The sequence below is a fragment of the Rattus norvegicus genome, chromosome 7, assembly GCF_021556685.1.
Source record: "Rattus norvegicus strain SHRSP/BbbUtx chromosome 7, alternate assembly SHRSP_T2T, whole genome shotgun sequence".
Classification (NCBI taxonomy): domain Eukaryota; kingdom Metazoa; phylum Chordata; class Mammalia; order Rodentia; family Muridae; genus Rattus; species Rattus norvegicus.
Genome location: NC_141540.1, coordinates 68,143,930 through 68,156,621, shown reverse-complemented (window position 1 = coordinate 68,156,621; position 12,692 = coordinate 68,143,930). Strand labels below are relative to the sequence as shown.

At 46.4% G+C, this 12,692-nt stretch overlaps 1 protein-coding gene and 1 long non-coding RNA gene across 4 annotated transcripts in view; one reads left to right on the top strand and one right to left on the bottom strand.

Moving 5' to 3' along the window:
- The window catches only part of Ppm1h (protein phosphatase, Mg2+/Mn2+ dependent, 1H), a 264,454-nt gene that overhangs the window by 119,771 nt on the left and 131,991 nt on the right, over positions 1–12,692 (bottom strand). For both annotated transcript variants that reach the window (XM_087557298.1, NM_001271079.2), the window contains exon 4: positions 11,682–11,794. In XM_087557298.1, the coding sequence (XP_087413424.1) occupies positions 11,682–11,794 (113 nt within the window). The remainder of the gene's footprint in view (positions 1–11,681; positions 11,795–12,692) is intronic.
- LOC148004720 (uncharacterized) lies at positions 962–6,937 on the top strand. Of its 2 annotated transcripts, XR_015624726.1 has the most exons (4): positions 1,038–1,124; positions 1,408–1,684; positions 3,254–3,382; positions 5,513–6,937. It is a non-coding gene; the product is annotated as an uncharacterized LOC148004720 (long non-coding RNA). The 2 variants fall into 2 exon arrangements; XR_015624725.1 differs by lacking the exon at positions 3,254–3,382 and having other exon boundaries at positions 962–1,124.

Genomic DNA, 12,692 nt, shown 5'->3' with positions numbered 1-12,692 from the left:
GAGCAAGACCCTCTGGCGAAGGAGGGCGGATTCCACAGCTGACTGAAGCAAGGTCAGTCACACCTATAACACTGGATCTTGAAGGCTGAGGCAGGAGGTTTACCATCAATCAGTTCAAGGTCAGTCTGAGCTACAGAGTTAGACCCTGTCTCATTCTACCTCACCCTACCTCTAAGGAAAAAAAGAGCCGAGTGTGTGTGTGTGTGTGTGTACTAAGTGCAGTGCTCTTAAGTAGTGTCAGATGAAGGGTGGTAATAGATCAGGTGATAAATCCTGAAAGTGCCAATGGCATGTTTATTTCCTATAAAGACACGCTCTCTGTTTAGCTCAGGGCACTGTGGGAGCCTTTGTTCTACACAGAGAGAGGAGAGGCTGCCAGATGCTCTGCCCACATCAGCAAGCTTCTATTTGCAGAGGGGCAAGGAGGAACATAATGTCCATTGCAGATTCCTGGGGATGTTGTGACAGTCACAGAAACTTAGTGGCTCAGATCAACGGTATCTAATCTCTCCTGGCTCTGGTAGTAGTCAGGGTCGTCCTAGGCTCTGGGGAAACATCCTTCCTTGCTTCTCTCAGTTTATGGTGGTTTCCCACATGCCTTGGCGTTCCTTGTGTTGTGTCTCTCCATGGCCATCTTACTCAGATGACAGTTACTGGATTTAGGGTGGACTTTAATCCAGTATGACCTCATCCGGTTTTGCCAAGATCCTATTGCCAAATGAAGTCACGGTCACAGAAAGTGGTGATTTGGTACAGAACATGCCATTCAGTGTGTGGCGCACATATTTCAAATCATGGTGTGCAAGAGGTTTTATGGGCTAGAAGATCCTTCTGCTCGAGTCCTCTGGCTGCAACATTGCTATGTGGCCATGTGCTAAATGTATACAGGGCTGTGGAAGATGCTCTCCATGCCCAGGAGGAAGAGGAAAAGTAGTTGGAGAGCTCTTCAGCTTTGCCACACATCCTAGCGGGTAAGAAGGGGAAGCAAATTGGACTTCGAGGGCTGACCGGAAGGAACGGAATGGAGCCTGTCCCAGAAGGAGTTCACCTAGGGACTGCAGGCTTGCACAGAGAACCCTGCATAGGAAGAGAAAGCAGCTGGAGGAAGGCACAGAGACATTTGTGTAAGTTGAGGGAACTCAGGGCGGGGTTGGTGAAGATATGGTGGGCTAGGCATGACGGGTGGACTGTTGCCGAGTTGCCGAGACCAATCACACGTGTGGAAGAAGTCAGAATGTCCCGGGACAGACTAGAGCAGGGCGCAGAAGTCTGTGAAATACTGAATGTTAAGGGAAAAGAGGGCTGGGGTTTGTCTGGCTTTCCAAGCCTGTTGTCCAATTTCCTTTAGGCATATCCTGGGACATATTTGTACGTTTGTATACACTTGTGCACCCACATTACACACAGATACGTCAGGAAAACCCACGGATGTAACTTCCCTCCCTCTGCTGAGCTCCGCTGGACAAGTGCGGTGTAGTGATCCTGAAAGTTCCTGCTGAAATGTTGGCTCAGCCAGAAGACTGCCTGCTGGTGGTGTAGCAAAACAGTAATTAACACCTGGCTTAATGCAATTACACCTCTGCTGCCAAGAGCAGTGGCTTAGCAGAAGGTGCTGCCTGGGGCTTCCGGGTATGACATCATCACTCCTGAGAGGCTCTGAGCAAAGGACTCTGCGCGCTCAGAGGTAAGGGACACCTTCATAGCCTTTCAGAAAGAATGCTGTGGTGTGCAAACATGGCTGCTCTGGGGTGGGGCAGCTCATTCAGATACACATATCCTAGATAAGGTCTCTAATACCTTTGTTGATAAGGAAGCCGCAGGCATGTTCGGTATTTTGTTCAAGGTCCCGGAACACAATGTAGCTGAGGCCAGGACCTAAATCCAGTCTGACTATGCATGTGTTTCACCTGACTGCTCTTGTCTGTCACTACACTGGGTCTCTGCTACGAGAACACATTTAAATAAAGGGTCCAAGGATGCATACAGCAAGTAGTCTAGTCATTTTTTTTTTTAAGTAATGACCTATTCACCCCCGGGCTCAAATATACACTTGGCAAAAGGACTGTGACATATTGATGGCTATTTGACCTGCCTGCCTACTCAGAATCACAAAGAACATGCCTGAGAGACAGAAAAGAAAACAAAAAACAAAAAAACAAAAAACCCCAAGCATACAGTAACTAAACCAGAAGGTAGCTACACAAAGACCTGGGCGCAGAAAAGCAAAAGCAAAAACAAAACAAAAACAAAAACAAAAACAAAAAAACAAAAGAAAGGCAAACAGGGAGAGCTTCTGTGAAAATCAACCAGATGAACGGAAAGAGTATTTCAGTGCAGCCAATATGCACCCAAAGTAACTAGATTATCACTGTAAACTTTCTGGGAGACCCACGCCTGTGCCGGTGGGAGCACGCTGGTGGGAGCGCGCTGGTGTGAACTGACTTGAATTCAGGACACAGCCCAGAACCAATAAGACGGGCGTTCTAGGGACCTGCACGGATATTTGGCAGCAACGCCAGCTGAGTGACATTCTACACCGGAGCCCCACGGCAGACTCGAAGGCCACCAGGAGAGCTCCTAACACACACTTTTCATCAGCTCAGCAGTTCGCAAAGTGCCCCCCCCCCTTCAAGCCATTTCTTCCATAATGCACGATTTATTTGACTTCCCACCACACTCTTATTGTAAACTGAGATACATTTAAGGGGGCGAAGTTTTCTCTCTGTAGAAGATGTAAAAGGAAGAAGGCATACTAATGATCACCGTTCACAACTCTGACTTACCAAGTGCTTACCGTACAGCAAGACGGTGTCTAGAGTAAGCACTCGAACGCACTTGGTTACCACGTAATGCTGACATGATTCTATGTGAGGTTTACACTGTCCCTATCTTATTCATTACGGCTTTCAACCCCACACGATGAAGCAAACCCCACAAGAGCAAGGCTTTTACCATCAGCATCACTCAGACCTCTGGTTTCCATGGTAGATGTGCAAGCACGTTTGGAAAGGAATTCATTCACTCATTCACACGTACCCATACGTCTACTTCCGCCACTGTCTTAACCTGGTCCACTTCTCTCCGGTCCCCAGATTTCCTCCCAGATGCTAGTGTGGCTGGGGCCTCACTTCTTCTGTCCTATCCTCACTTCCCTGGTCGTGGGTAACGTCTTTCTGTGCTCCCCAACTCCTGCCGCAAAACTGCAACTCACAACTCTCTGTGTGGTTAGTCCTTCGTCTTTTTCTCTCCTTAGGCATCACCACGCAGCACACCCAACACGTTACTCCCATGCTGATCCCCCTTCCAGACCTGCAAGAGCTTGGGCTTGCTTGGATCATGGCTGAGTCTTCATGCCAAAGGCAAACCGCAGTGCGTGGGCGGGGTCTGTATCTGGTAAATGGATGAAGCATTTTCCTGGGAACCTTGAGTATTATCTCCAAGCGTGGGTGGCATCCGAGGAGTAGGAACTAACACAGCAAGACAGGATACTTTCTGCTGTGCTGCACTTCACCCCCAGCAGACAGGCTCACCTATGAAGGCTGTGTGTAGCCTTCTTTTCCTACCTGCTATCAATAACACCCACTCCCCACTGGCTCCCGGAGTTTGGTGCCTTCCTCTGGAAAGGAGGACAGGCTTGAAGGTCAAATGCCCAGGGTATTCAGATAACTTCCTGAGAAGACAACCATCTGAAAACCACGCATGACAACCAGTAAGGACAGTTTAGCAGACATCAAAGACCTCATCAAACACTGAAGGCCTTCACATACTACCTTCCTGCTGGGGACAGATCAACTAAGATTATAGGTGCAGAAAAAGTACCGTTTCACCGAAGTATGTGCACCATAAAATGACCTAAAAGGCCAAATTAGCTTGCCGGCATTCAGCATTAACCACATCTGACATTGCAGAATAATACAGCAAAGAGGACCATCTGCAGGACTTGTTACAATGGATTCTCACCTTGGTAGCCATCTTAATGCAGTGTGGTGCCCATTGGCAGTGCCAAGAATAAAGGGATAGAGAGATAGAGAGGGTCACTAGCCTAACCTCAGTAACCTCATGTTAACACTTTCACAGGCAAAACTTCTTTCCTATAAATACCTTGCAAAGCCTCCCAGCACGTTAAGAGAAGATATTAAAATCACAGCTTGGTTGGCTGGGAGCAGGAGCTAAGACTGCAACCACGGTTTCTCAGAGATCCAGCTCTCCTCAGCTGAGGGCACTGAGGCTGAGAGAGGAGCTGGGCCATATAAGAATTTTCACTCTAATTCCACCTTTGAATGACTGGACCTATGTTCTAGGATATCAGGTTGTCACTAAGACATAGGGGCAGTTCTCATGTTGAGGATCTGTTCCCCAACTGGTTCTTGATCTGTCAGTAAAGAAAGCAATGGGTCAATTTTTGGGTGGCAGGTACAGGTGGGACTTCTGGGTTCCTAGAGGAAAAGGGAGATGCAAAGGAGAGACGGAGTTCGCCATGCATTGGAGAGAGGAGACCCAGGCAACTATGTGAGGTGAAGCGGGCTGTGACCACTTCTATAGGTGGGTGGTCCGAGATATTTAGCAAGGACTAGATTCAACTGACCATCTAAAGGCAGGTGGGAGGAATGGAGCTAAGAGTAATAAGGGCAAGCTTTTCCATGCCGGAGAGAGTAGTGCGTCTCTCTCTCTCTCTCTCTCTCTCTCTCTCTCTCTCTCTCTCTCTCTCTCTGTGTGTGTGTGTGTGTGTGTGTGTGTGTGTGTGTGTGTGTGTGTGATCTGTGGATTCAAGGGAAGCTGGGAGGGGGCTGGTAGTATGGCTACTTCCTGGAGCTAAAGCAGGGTATTGCAAAGCTACATGCAACACTAAGAGACCCCAAGACACAGGATAGAGATGTGAGCTGGCCCACTTCCCTTAGGTAGCAGCACCTAGAGGGGAAGAGGAAATACTCTCTTGCAAGTGCCATATAGCACCCATGTGTGTGTACCATTACCACCAACACTACTCTTGAGTTGGAAGGAGCTATCGTTCCGTAGCCCCGAGGGCACAGTGGCCCCTTCCTCATTCTCTCAGGTGCTCAGAGTATACTGTAAAGTAGTGGTTCTTTTTTCTCCTTGAGACAGAGTCTTGTTCCGTACCCCAGGTTGCTCTTGTATGTATGCTTTCTGCCTCAGCCTCCAAAATTCTGGGATTATAGCTGTGCACCCAGCATGCCCAGCCCCTCGAGTCCAGCTTTTAACCTTGAGCAGCACACATCCTCATCATGTAGAGGACTTGCTACAACACAGACTGCTGGCTGCCGACCCGGAGGCTTCTGACACAGGATGCCTGAGACAGAGCTGTAACTGGTTCTCCTACACAGGTGCCCAAGTACCGCTGCGGGCTTAGGGAGCCACAGGCTGGGAAAAGAGCATCCCAGAAGCCTCCTGTGTGGCCTGTGGAGATGTGACAGGAAACACAGAGGTCTGCCTCTCTGCGTGTATTTGTGGCTGACTGACTGTACTATTTTCTTCTTCTTAATCTCTTCTACAGGCTTTGGACAGTGCTAAGGAATACACTGAGATAAAAAGAAAAGAGAGGCAGAGACGGCATATTTAACTTCCACAGTGTAGAGTGGTGCTTCGCCTGTGATGTTTTTAGATATATGTCAAAGAAAATAAGAGGTGTCCTAGACCTGGAGCAGCCAATGGAAGCAGATCAAGTGTATTTCTGGATCAGAGAGAGGCTCATGGACGGATGAAGCACTCAGGAGCGACGAGGAGCTCCGAGAACATGCAGCACTGGCCACTGGTGAAACGCAGGCATAAAACAAGGAATGAACAGCCCTTCACAGTCTCCAGGGCCGGAGGCAGTTATGTAAGGTTTCATTATCTTTCTATCAGTAGAGAGGAGAGGCCTATGAGAGAAGACACCACAGACATGTAATTGGTTTTGAATTTAGAAATGTAAGTCTTGTTTAATATCTAGATCCTATCCTCATGAAAGTTCAGACTTGCTGTAGGAATTCACCTCTGACCTAATAGAGAAAGCTTTAAGTTAAATTGGAAAATTCTGCAAACTCAGAGGGAGTGAAAGGGATATGAACCGGATGCCATCCTAGCCAAGCTTCCAAGGTGCAGGTAGAAGGGCTTGCCTGACCCCTGACCCCCCGCCTGTACGCATTAACGTCTGCTATGAATGCTGTCAACACAGATCACACACTTTCTTAAGACAGTATAAGAGTCTTTTATTTTATTTTTTTTCTTTTGCATGCGATTTTCTTTTTCAAACTCAATTAGTTGGACACACCTGACCCAATGGTTGCTTGCTTGCTCTTGCATGGGAACTAATAGATGGCCACACCCTTGATCACTCCACCTCCTCCAGGAGAGTTTTAAGCATGTCACCATGAGTTCTCAGGAGTCTTCGAGGTCACTTTCGAAGTCTGGCAGACACTTGTTTTAAGAAAATCATAATCACACTGAATGAAGGTCTGACTCTCTGAGAGAGATGCTTGATCTAACAGTTATGTTGTTTTCAACAGGGACTGTCTCCAAAATGAAAACACAACTTCTAAAATGGTCTTAAAACGCTGTGAACTTTAGAAAGTTGTTTTGAAAAACCATCTTTTTCAACACTATGGAGGAACTGGTTAGGCCCCCCAAAGTTTGAGGAGTCCTGAGGCGATTTGAATGGAAATTGTCTCTGTAGACTCATATTTGAATACTGGTCTCCAGCTGGGAGAACTGTTGGGAGGGATTAGGAGGTGTGACCTTGTTGAATGGAGGTGTGTGACTGGGTTAGGCTTTGCCTTTTCAAAAAGACTTGCACCAATTTGGGCTTGCTCCCTCTACCTCCTAAGAGCAAGATGGACACCCTCAGTTACAGCTCCAGTAAGCGCCGTGCTTACCACATTCCCTGTCATGATGGTCACACACTCTACCTCTCCAAAACCTCCTAAATAAACTATTTTATTTACCTTGGTATCGCTGCTTTATCACAGTTACAAAAAAGTAATGAAGACAGACGCAGTCCATTTACATTGTTCTGTAGGAGCTAGGCACGGTCATGTGTGACCATCACCATCCCAGCACCCGGAAAACTGAGACAGGACAATGAGGAGGGGAAGGCAAGCCTGGGCACATAGATTCAGTCTCAAAGAGGAAAAGGTTTCTAAACATAGCTATCCACTTACTTATACCCATAATGCATTCTGGGCGGACTCTGAGGTGCCACTGAATATGAAGTGTGCCGGTATTTCCCGTATGAATAAACAGGGAACAAAAATGTTAACTAGAAATTCCTGCTTTAGAGATGTTAAAAGAGTCTTAGTGTGGAGGGATGGGTGGATTTAGTCTCCCAGGATCTGGCTCTCTTACTCCAGTCCTCTCCTTCATCACTAGGGACCTTGGGAAAGTTGCTTCTTATAAAGTGAGAACAGCAATTCCTACTTTTCACCCTATTATTGACAGAATTAAACATGCCCTTGTCCTGGTATTAAGCAAGTGCCTAGCGCCTAGCTGTCTCGCTGCTGCCTGTGACTACAATGCTTGCAGTTGTGGAATCAAGACGCTAGTGACTCTTAACTGCCTTCCTTCAGTCTGAACAAGTTCGCCCACTCTCAGCTTCGAAACCTTGAGACATTGTCTGAAGTCAGCAGTAATGGATCCTCGGTGCCGGAGCCCTCTGGAAACAAAATGAAGTGGTCTTGTAAAATGGAGCCAGGGTACCTTCCTGAAACGAGGAGGAGCGAAACCTGAAGAGCTGGCGACTCAAACACAGTGCACGCCCTCTCTCCTGACACTTCCATGCTCCAGGTTCACTCCGGCTTAGAGTGAAAATCCACCCACCATCTGCTTTGCCGCTTGTCCCTTAAGATCCCTGGGTATCGAGCTGACTCGATTACCTCTGCCTGGGAGACGTAAAGGAACTGAGTATCCTGCAGATGCTGCTTTTTCCCCCTTCTATATGGCGGATGCGCTCAGCTAACAAGGGAAGGAAAGTCTGTCTGCTCTGCAGACCAGGCCACCTCGGATGAGTCACCCGCCTCTGTGCACGGAGGATGGCCACCGAGTCAGACACTGGTAAACCACAGACTCAACCAGCAGCACTTCCTGAAGGCAACCCGGAGCCTACACAAGACCTGATGGTAAAGTAGACGGCACACAGAGAAGTGGCCCTGAAAACAGCCCCTGACCCTGGGTAGCTCCTCAATCAAACCAGCGCAGAGCTTCTCTCATTATTCTGCACGTAATTACACGGTAGGGCACACACAAGGAAAGATTTATTTTCACCCTGAAAACTGTCAAGTCTTAAAGGATCAACACATGACAGTTATTATCTAACAATGAAGTAAAATTAGCACATAATTAATCAGGGCCCTGACTAATTGCCAGGATCTTCTCTCAGCGCCAGGCATCACTGTGGCTAGTATTACTATTTTACCAGAGTCTGGAGAATAGGTGGATGGGTGCCTGCTGGTTCTTTCCCAAGAATAACAATGTTTTTAAACAGAAATGCCTGAGATGTATCATTAGTATATAAAGTCAGCCATGATGGTCTAAGATGACGTCAGTATCTATCACTCATGAAAGAGCGCAAAGTAACATAGTAACAAGTAAGTATTCCATAAGTGATCATCGGTCCAGCTCACTAAGACACCGGTTCCCATTGTTCTTTATGAATTATGATCCGCATGTGGAGGCCAAACCCAACCAATTAGCTATAAAACCCCAACTTCGTATTTGGACCCTGGGGTCTGAGAACCACAAACATAATTTAGGCTTCCTGGGTTGCAGGATAATTTTTTATTCTGTGCATCACAGCTTTATTAAGAAAATGGGTATTTATTAGACTTTTAAAATTAGAAGCAAATGTAAAACATATTTTTATGAGCACTTAGAAAAACGAGGCCTCATTTAAATTAATAACTTAATAGGCTCTAAGAAAGATGTCACAAAGACTGGCTGAAGACACTATTTTCCAAGAGTGTCACTCCCCTAGGTTAACCTTTGGCAAGCCATAAATTCTAGATGTCATGTAGTCCAATATGTCTATGCATGTGGAAACTAAGGTCTGGGAAGTGGAACCCAGGATAAAAAGCTCAAGAGATGAACCTTGGGAATGGACAGGTTCCTGGACAGAGAGTTTCTGGGGTGCACAGCCATCACTTGGCTAGGCATGGCTGCAAAGCAGCCTACTTCTCAAGGCAAAGACTGTTAAAAAAATATACTGGAGGCACTGAGGAGTTACAGTTTTAAAAAGGATAATCCAAGTAAAGATTTTCTAGACACTGACATGGAGTTAACTCGAGAACCTCAGGAGAGGCCTGTGGCCTAGATGGCCAGTCACTTCCTTAGAGCCTAAGACTAGGGAAACAAACTCACATTAATAGACCAGGACCAAAATATGGAGTGACACAAGGCTGGCTCACACATCCAGTCTTTATGAGAGCAGACAAGAGTCACCACCTCTGCTTGCCACCCTTAACAAGTTTAGGACCTAGAACTGAACAGGAGGCCACCATCTTGCCCTCAGTGCCAATACACAAGCTACTGATTTCTGCATAGAAGTTGCTAAACTCTTGGGTTATTTGAGGAGGGAAGTGACAGGCCAGGCCGACTGCTTCCCATTTGCCCCACCCTTGACTGTGCCTGGCATGCTCACCTGCACACAGTCCCTGTGCTACCTTTTCTGGTGAGAGCCAGGTGTGTTCAGCCAATGAGAAGCCTGATAAAACATGGGGAGAGAAAGAACATCTTTTTCGAGACTTCCTGCCACTCTGGCCTAGTGCTCATTTTAGTGGTTTCCCCAGCCTTGTCCCTGTATAGCTAGAAGGGCCAGCTCCTTCCAGAGGCTACTCCTGATGACTCTCATTCATTCCTTCATTCATTGTGGGGACATCTGAGCTGGTGAACCTCAGGGGCAGGGGGTAGGCAGGAACCATGGGATAAACAATGTCTTAAATACGCTGCCATTGACTGGGCAAAATTTTACACTGAAACCCAAGATAGCATTGTCTCAAACAGAAAATCCACATATTCTTTCAGAATAAATGGACTTCTGAAAGCACTCATCTTGCTTGACAGTCCTTTCTCCACTGTTTTCTATGGTCTTGGGGGGGGGTGGTGGATAAAAGTTAGCCTTCCTGGGAGAAGAGCAATGGAGACTCCCCTCCTAGGTCTCCTTTGTAAATGGAAGAAAGATTAGAGTGAAGTTCTTGATTGCATCAAGAGGGTTAGCCTTCCAAACTACTGAGCACCAGTAAGAAAATAATAAGTGAAAGGGGAGGAGGTGGGGGTGGGGATCCGAGAAGGACGGGAGAGTCAGGGGGACAGGACAGAGGCCTGGGCGGGACCTAAGGGAGTGATACAATTCCAGACAGCAGCCACTGCTGGGCAACAGCCATCCACATGTTTTAGAGTCCAGTCTTTGTCATTTCCAAAATCTTCACTGTTTAGGGAGAGGACCTATTACACTGTCAGCCACTTGGCCACATTTTTAAGGAGTCTATGATGCAATCATTCCCTACAATATGGAGGAAACTTCACCGTAACAAGTACCATTTACTTATGTGGTTAAAGCCCACTTCATCTTCTCCCTTCCACATGCTATTAAACTACATATACTATACTCTACCTCTATGTCATATACATACCTTTCTATATGTTATATACACTCCTTACTCTCTATACTTTATATATGTATATATATATACTCTATGTGATATATATGTACTACACTCCATATATTGTATATGTACTTCATATATACCATTTGACATGTATGTTATATAGATGGGGTATAGTATATATATCTTATATATAATGTATCTATGTGTCATACATGCCATATATATGTTATATAAAGTATAGTATACATGACACACACATAGAGCTTAGTACAGTTTATATATATATATAAAATATATTATATAATATCACCTGTTCTCTATATATAGTCTATATGGCATATATGACATGTATACTATATAGAGAGTATAGTATATATGATATAGAGGGTATAGTATATATAGCATATGCACACATACACACAAGTACACACACATACACACGCACATGCACATGTGCACACTCACACACACACAAAACTCCCAAAGCATATACATAAGAAGAAAAGTATCTGGGCTCTTGGGAGACAAATGCCAAGTCACTGTGGGGAGCTTGTTTGTAGGGCAGTGGCTTGGATCTCTCCACAAACTCACTCCATTCAGTCCCCTCTTCTCCCTTCCCCTCCTCTCCTCATCCCTTCCCTCTTCTCTCCAGCTCTCCAATATCCTGACTAGGCTATGCTTTTATTAAAAAAAAATAAAGTTCCAAAGTCAAAAAGAATGGTTTGAACATTCCTGGTTTAGATGGATTCTAGGCGCGCACACACCAGCTGTGGCTATGAACAAGTCTCAAGCTTTTCATCCTTCAATAGCACCGATTGTTCCTAAATGTATTTCTAGCCTTTAATCCCAGCACTCGGAAGGCAGAGGCAAGTGAATCTGTGAGTTTGAGGCCAACCTGGTCTACAGAGCAAGTTCTAGGACAGCCAGGGCCATACCAAACCAACCAACCAACCAGCCAAACAACCAAATATATTCCTGTCGAGATGCAGGAAGCGTGTGCTTCCCACATTTAATTCCAACCAGAATAACTTTCTTTTAAATCGTTTAATTCTTAAAGAGCAGGTAGACCTGAGCTGCTCATGTGCTCACCTGCTGTCACCTGCATTTGCCACGTAGAGCTTCCCCAGAAGGCAAACCACGATGAGGGCCGTGCAGCCACCGGATATATTATATGCACTCCTCTCCCGTTCAATTTGAAGGTCCTGGAGAAGAAAGTGAAGTCAGTGCGGTTGTGCAGGACTTGTGACTAAAGCAAGCCTTCCTCCTTTCAACTTGGCACAGTCTCACAGACTGGATGTGCTTTCAGAAGGGAACAGACAATCCTCAGAACCTAAAAGGCTTCTCTGGGGGGGTGTGTCACAAAACTCCAGGCCCCTGCAGACCGGAGAGTCGAACCAAAGGACAGACACACACAGACACACCAGGCAAACATGTGGAGAGGAAAATGTAAGTCCCAGCTAACAGACACCATGGCTCACGGGAGATCTATTCTGTGCACAGGCTGCCTAAGTTGCTAGGCAGGATACAGAGTAAGCAGAGGAATGACAAGTACCTGGATGTAAACCATGTTTTTAATACAAAACCTCGAATAAGGAGCTCCTTCAAGGTTCAGTAAAAAGAGGCAACCGAGAGAACGGACTCTCTGCCATTCAACGCAGAGGTTTCTGAACTCAGCCCCCTCCTCCGCAGCCACACTTCACACACTCCCAGTGCTGGAGCAGCCCACAGACACTTCCTTACGCCAGGCACCGGGCTGAGGGCCTTGCACGTGCAATCTCAACATATCGTCTGGACCATCGTTACTGACACGTTGTTCAGACGCAGAGACGTGAGAATACCACCCATATTCACCTGGATGGATCAATCTATAGTTAACCAGTTGTCCTTCAAAGCCTGTATGACCTGACACACAATGAAACAGTCTCGAGGAAAATTAAAGGCAGACCAACACCCTCGCTGATAGACAACGTTAACACCATTCTGCGTCACTGAAAGAGCCAACAGTCTGTGTCTTTGGGAAAACAGCGGCTGAGTGGTGACTCCTATTCCCTACACTCCTATTCCCTATTCACCCACTGCTGAGGCAGAGTGAGAGAGAAG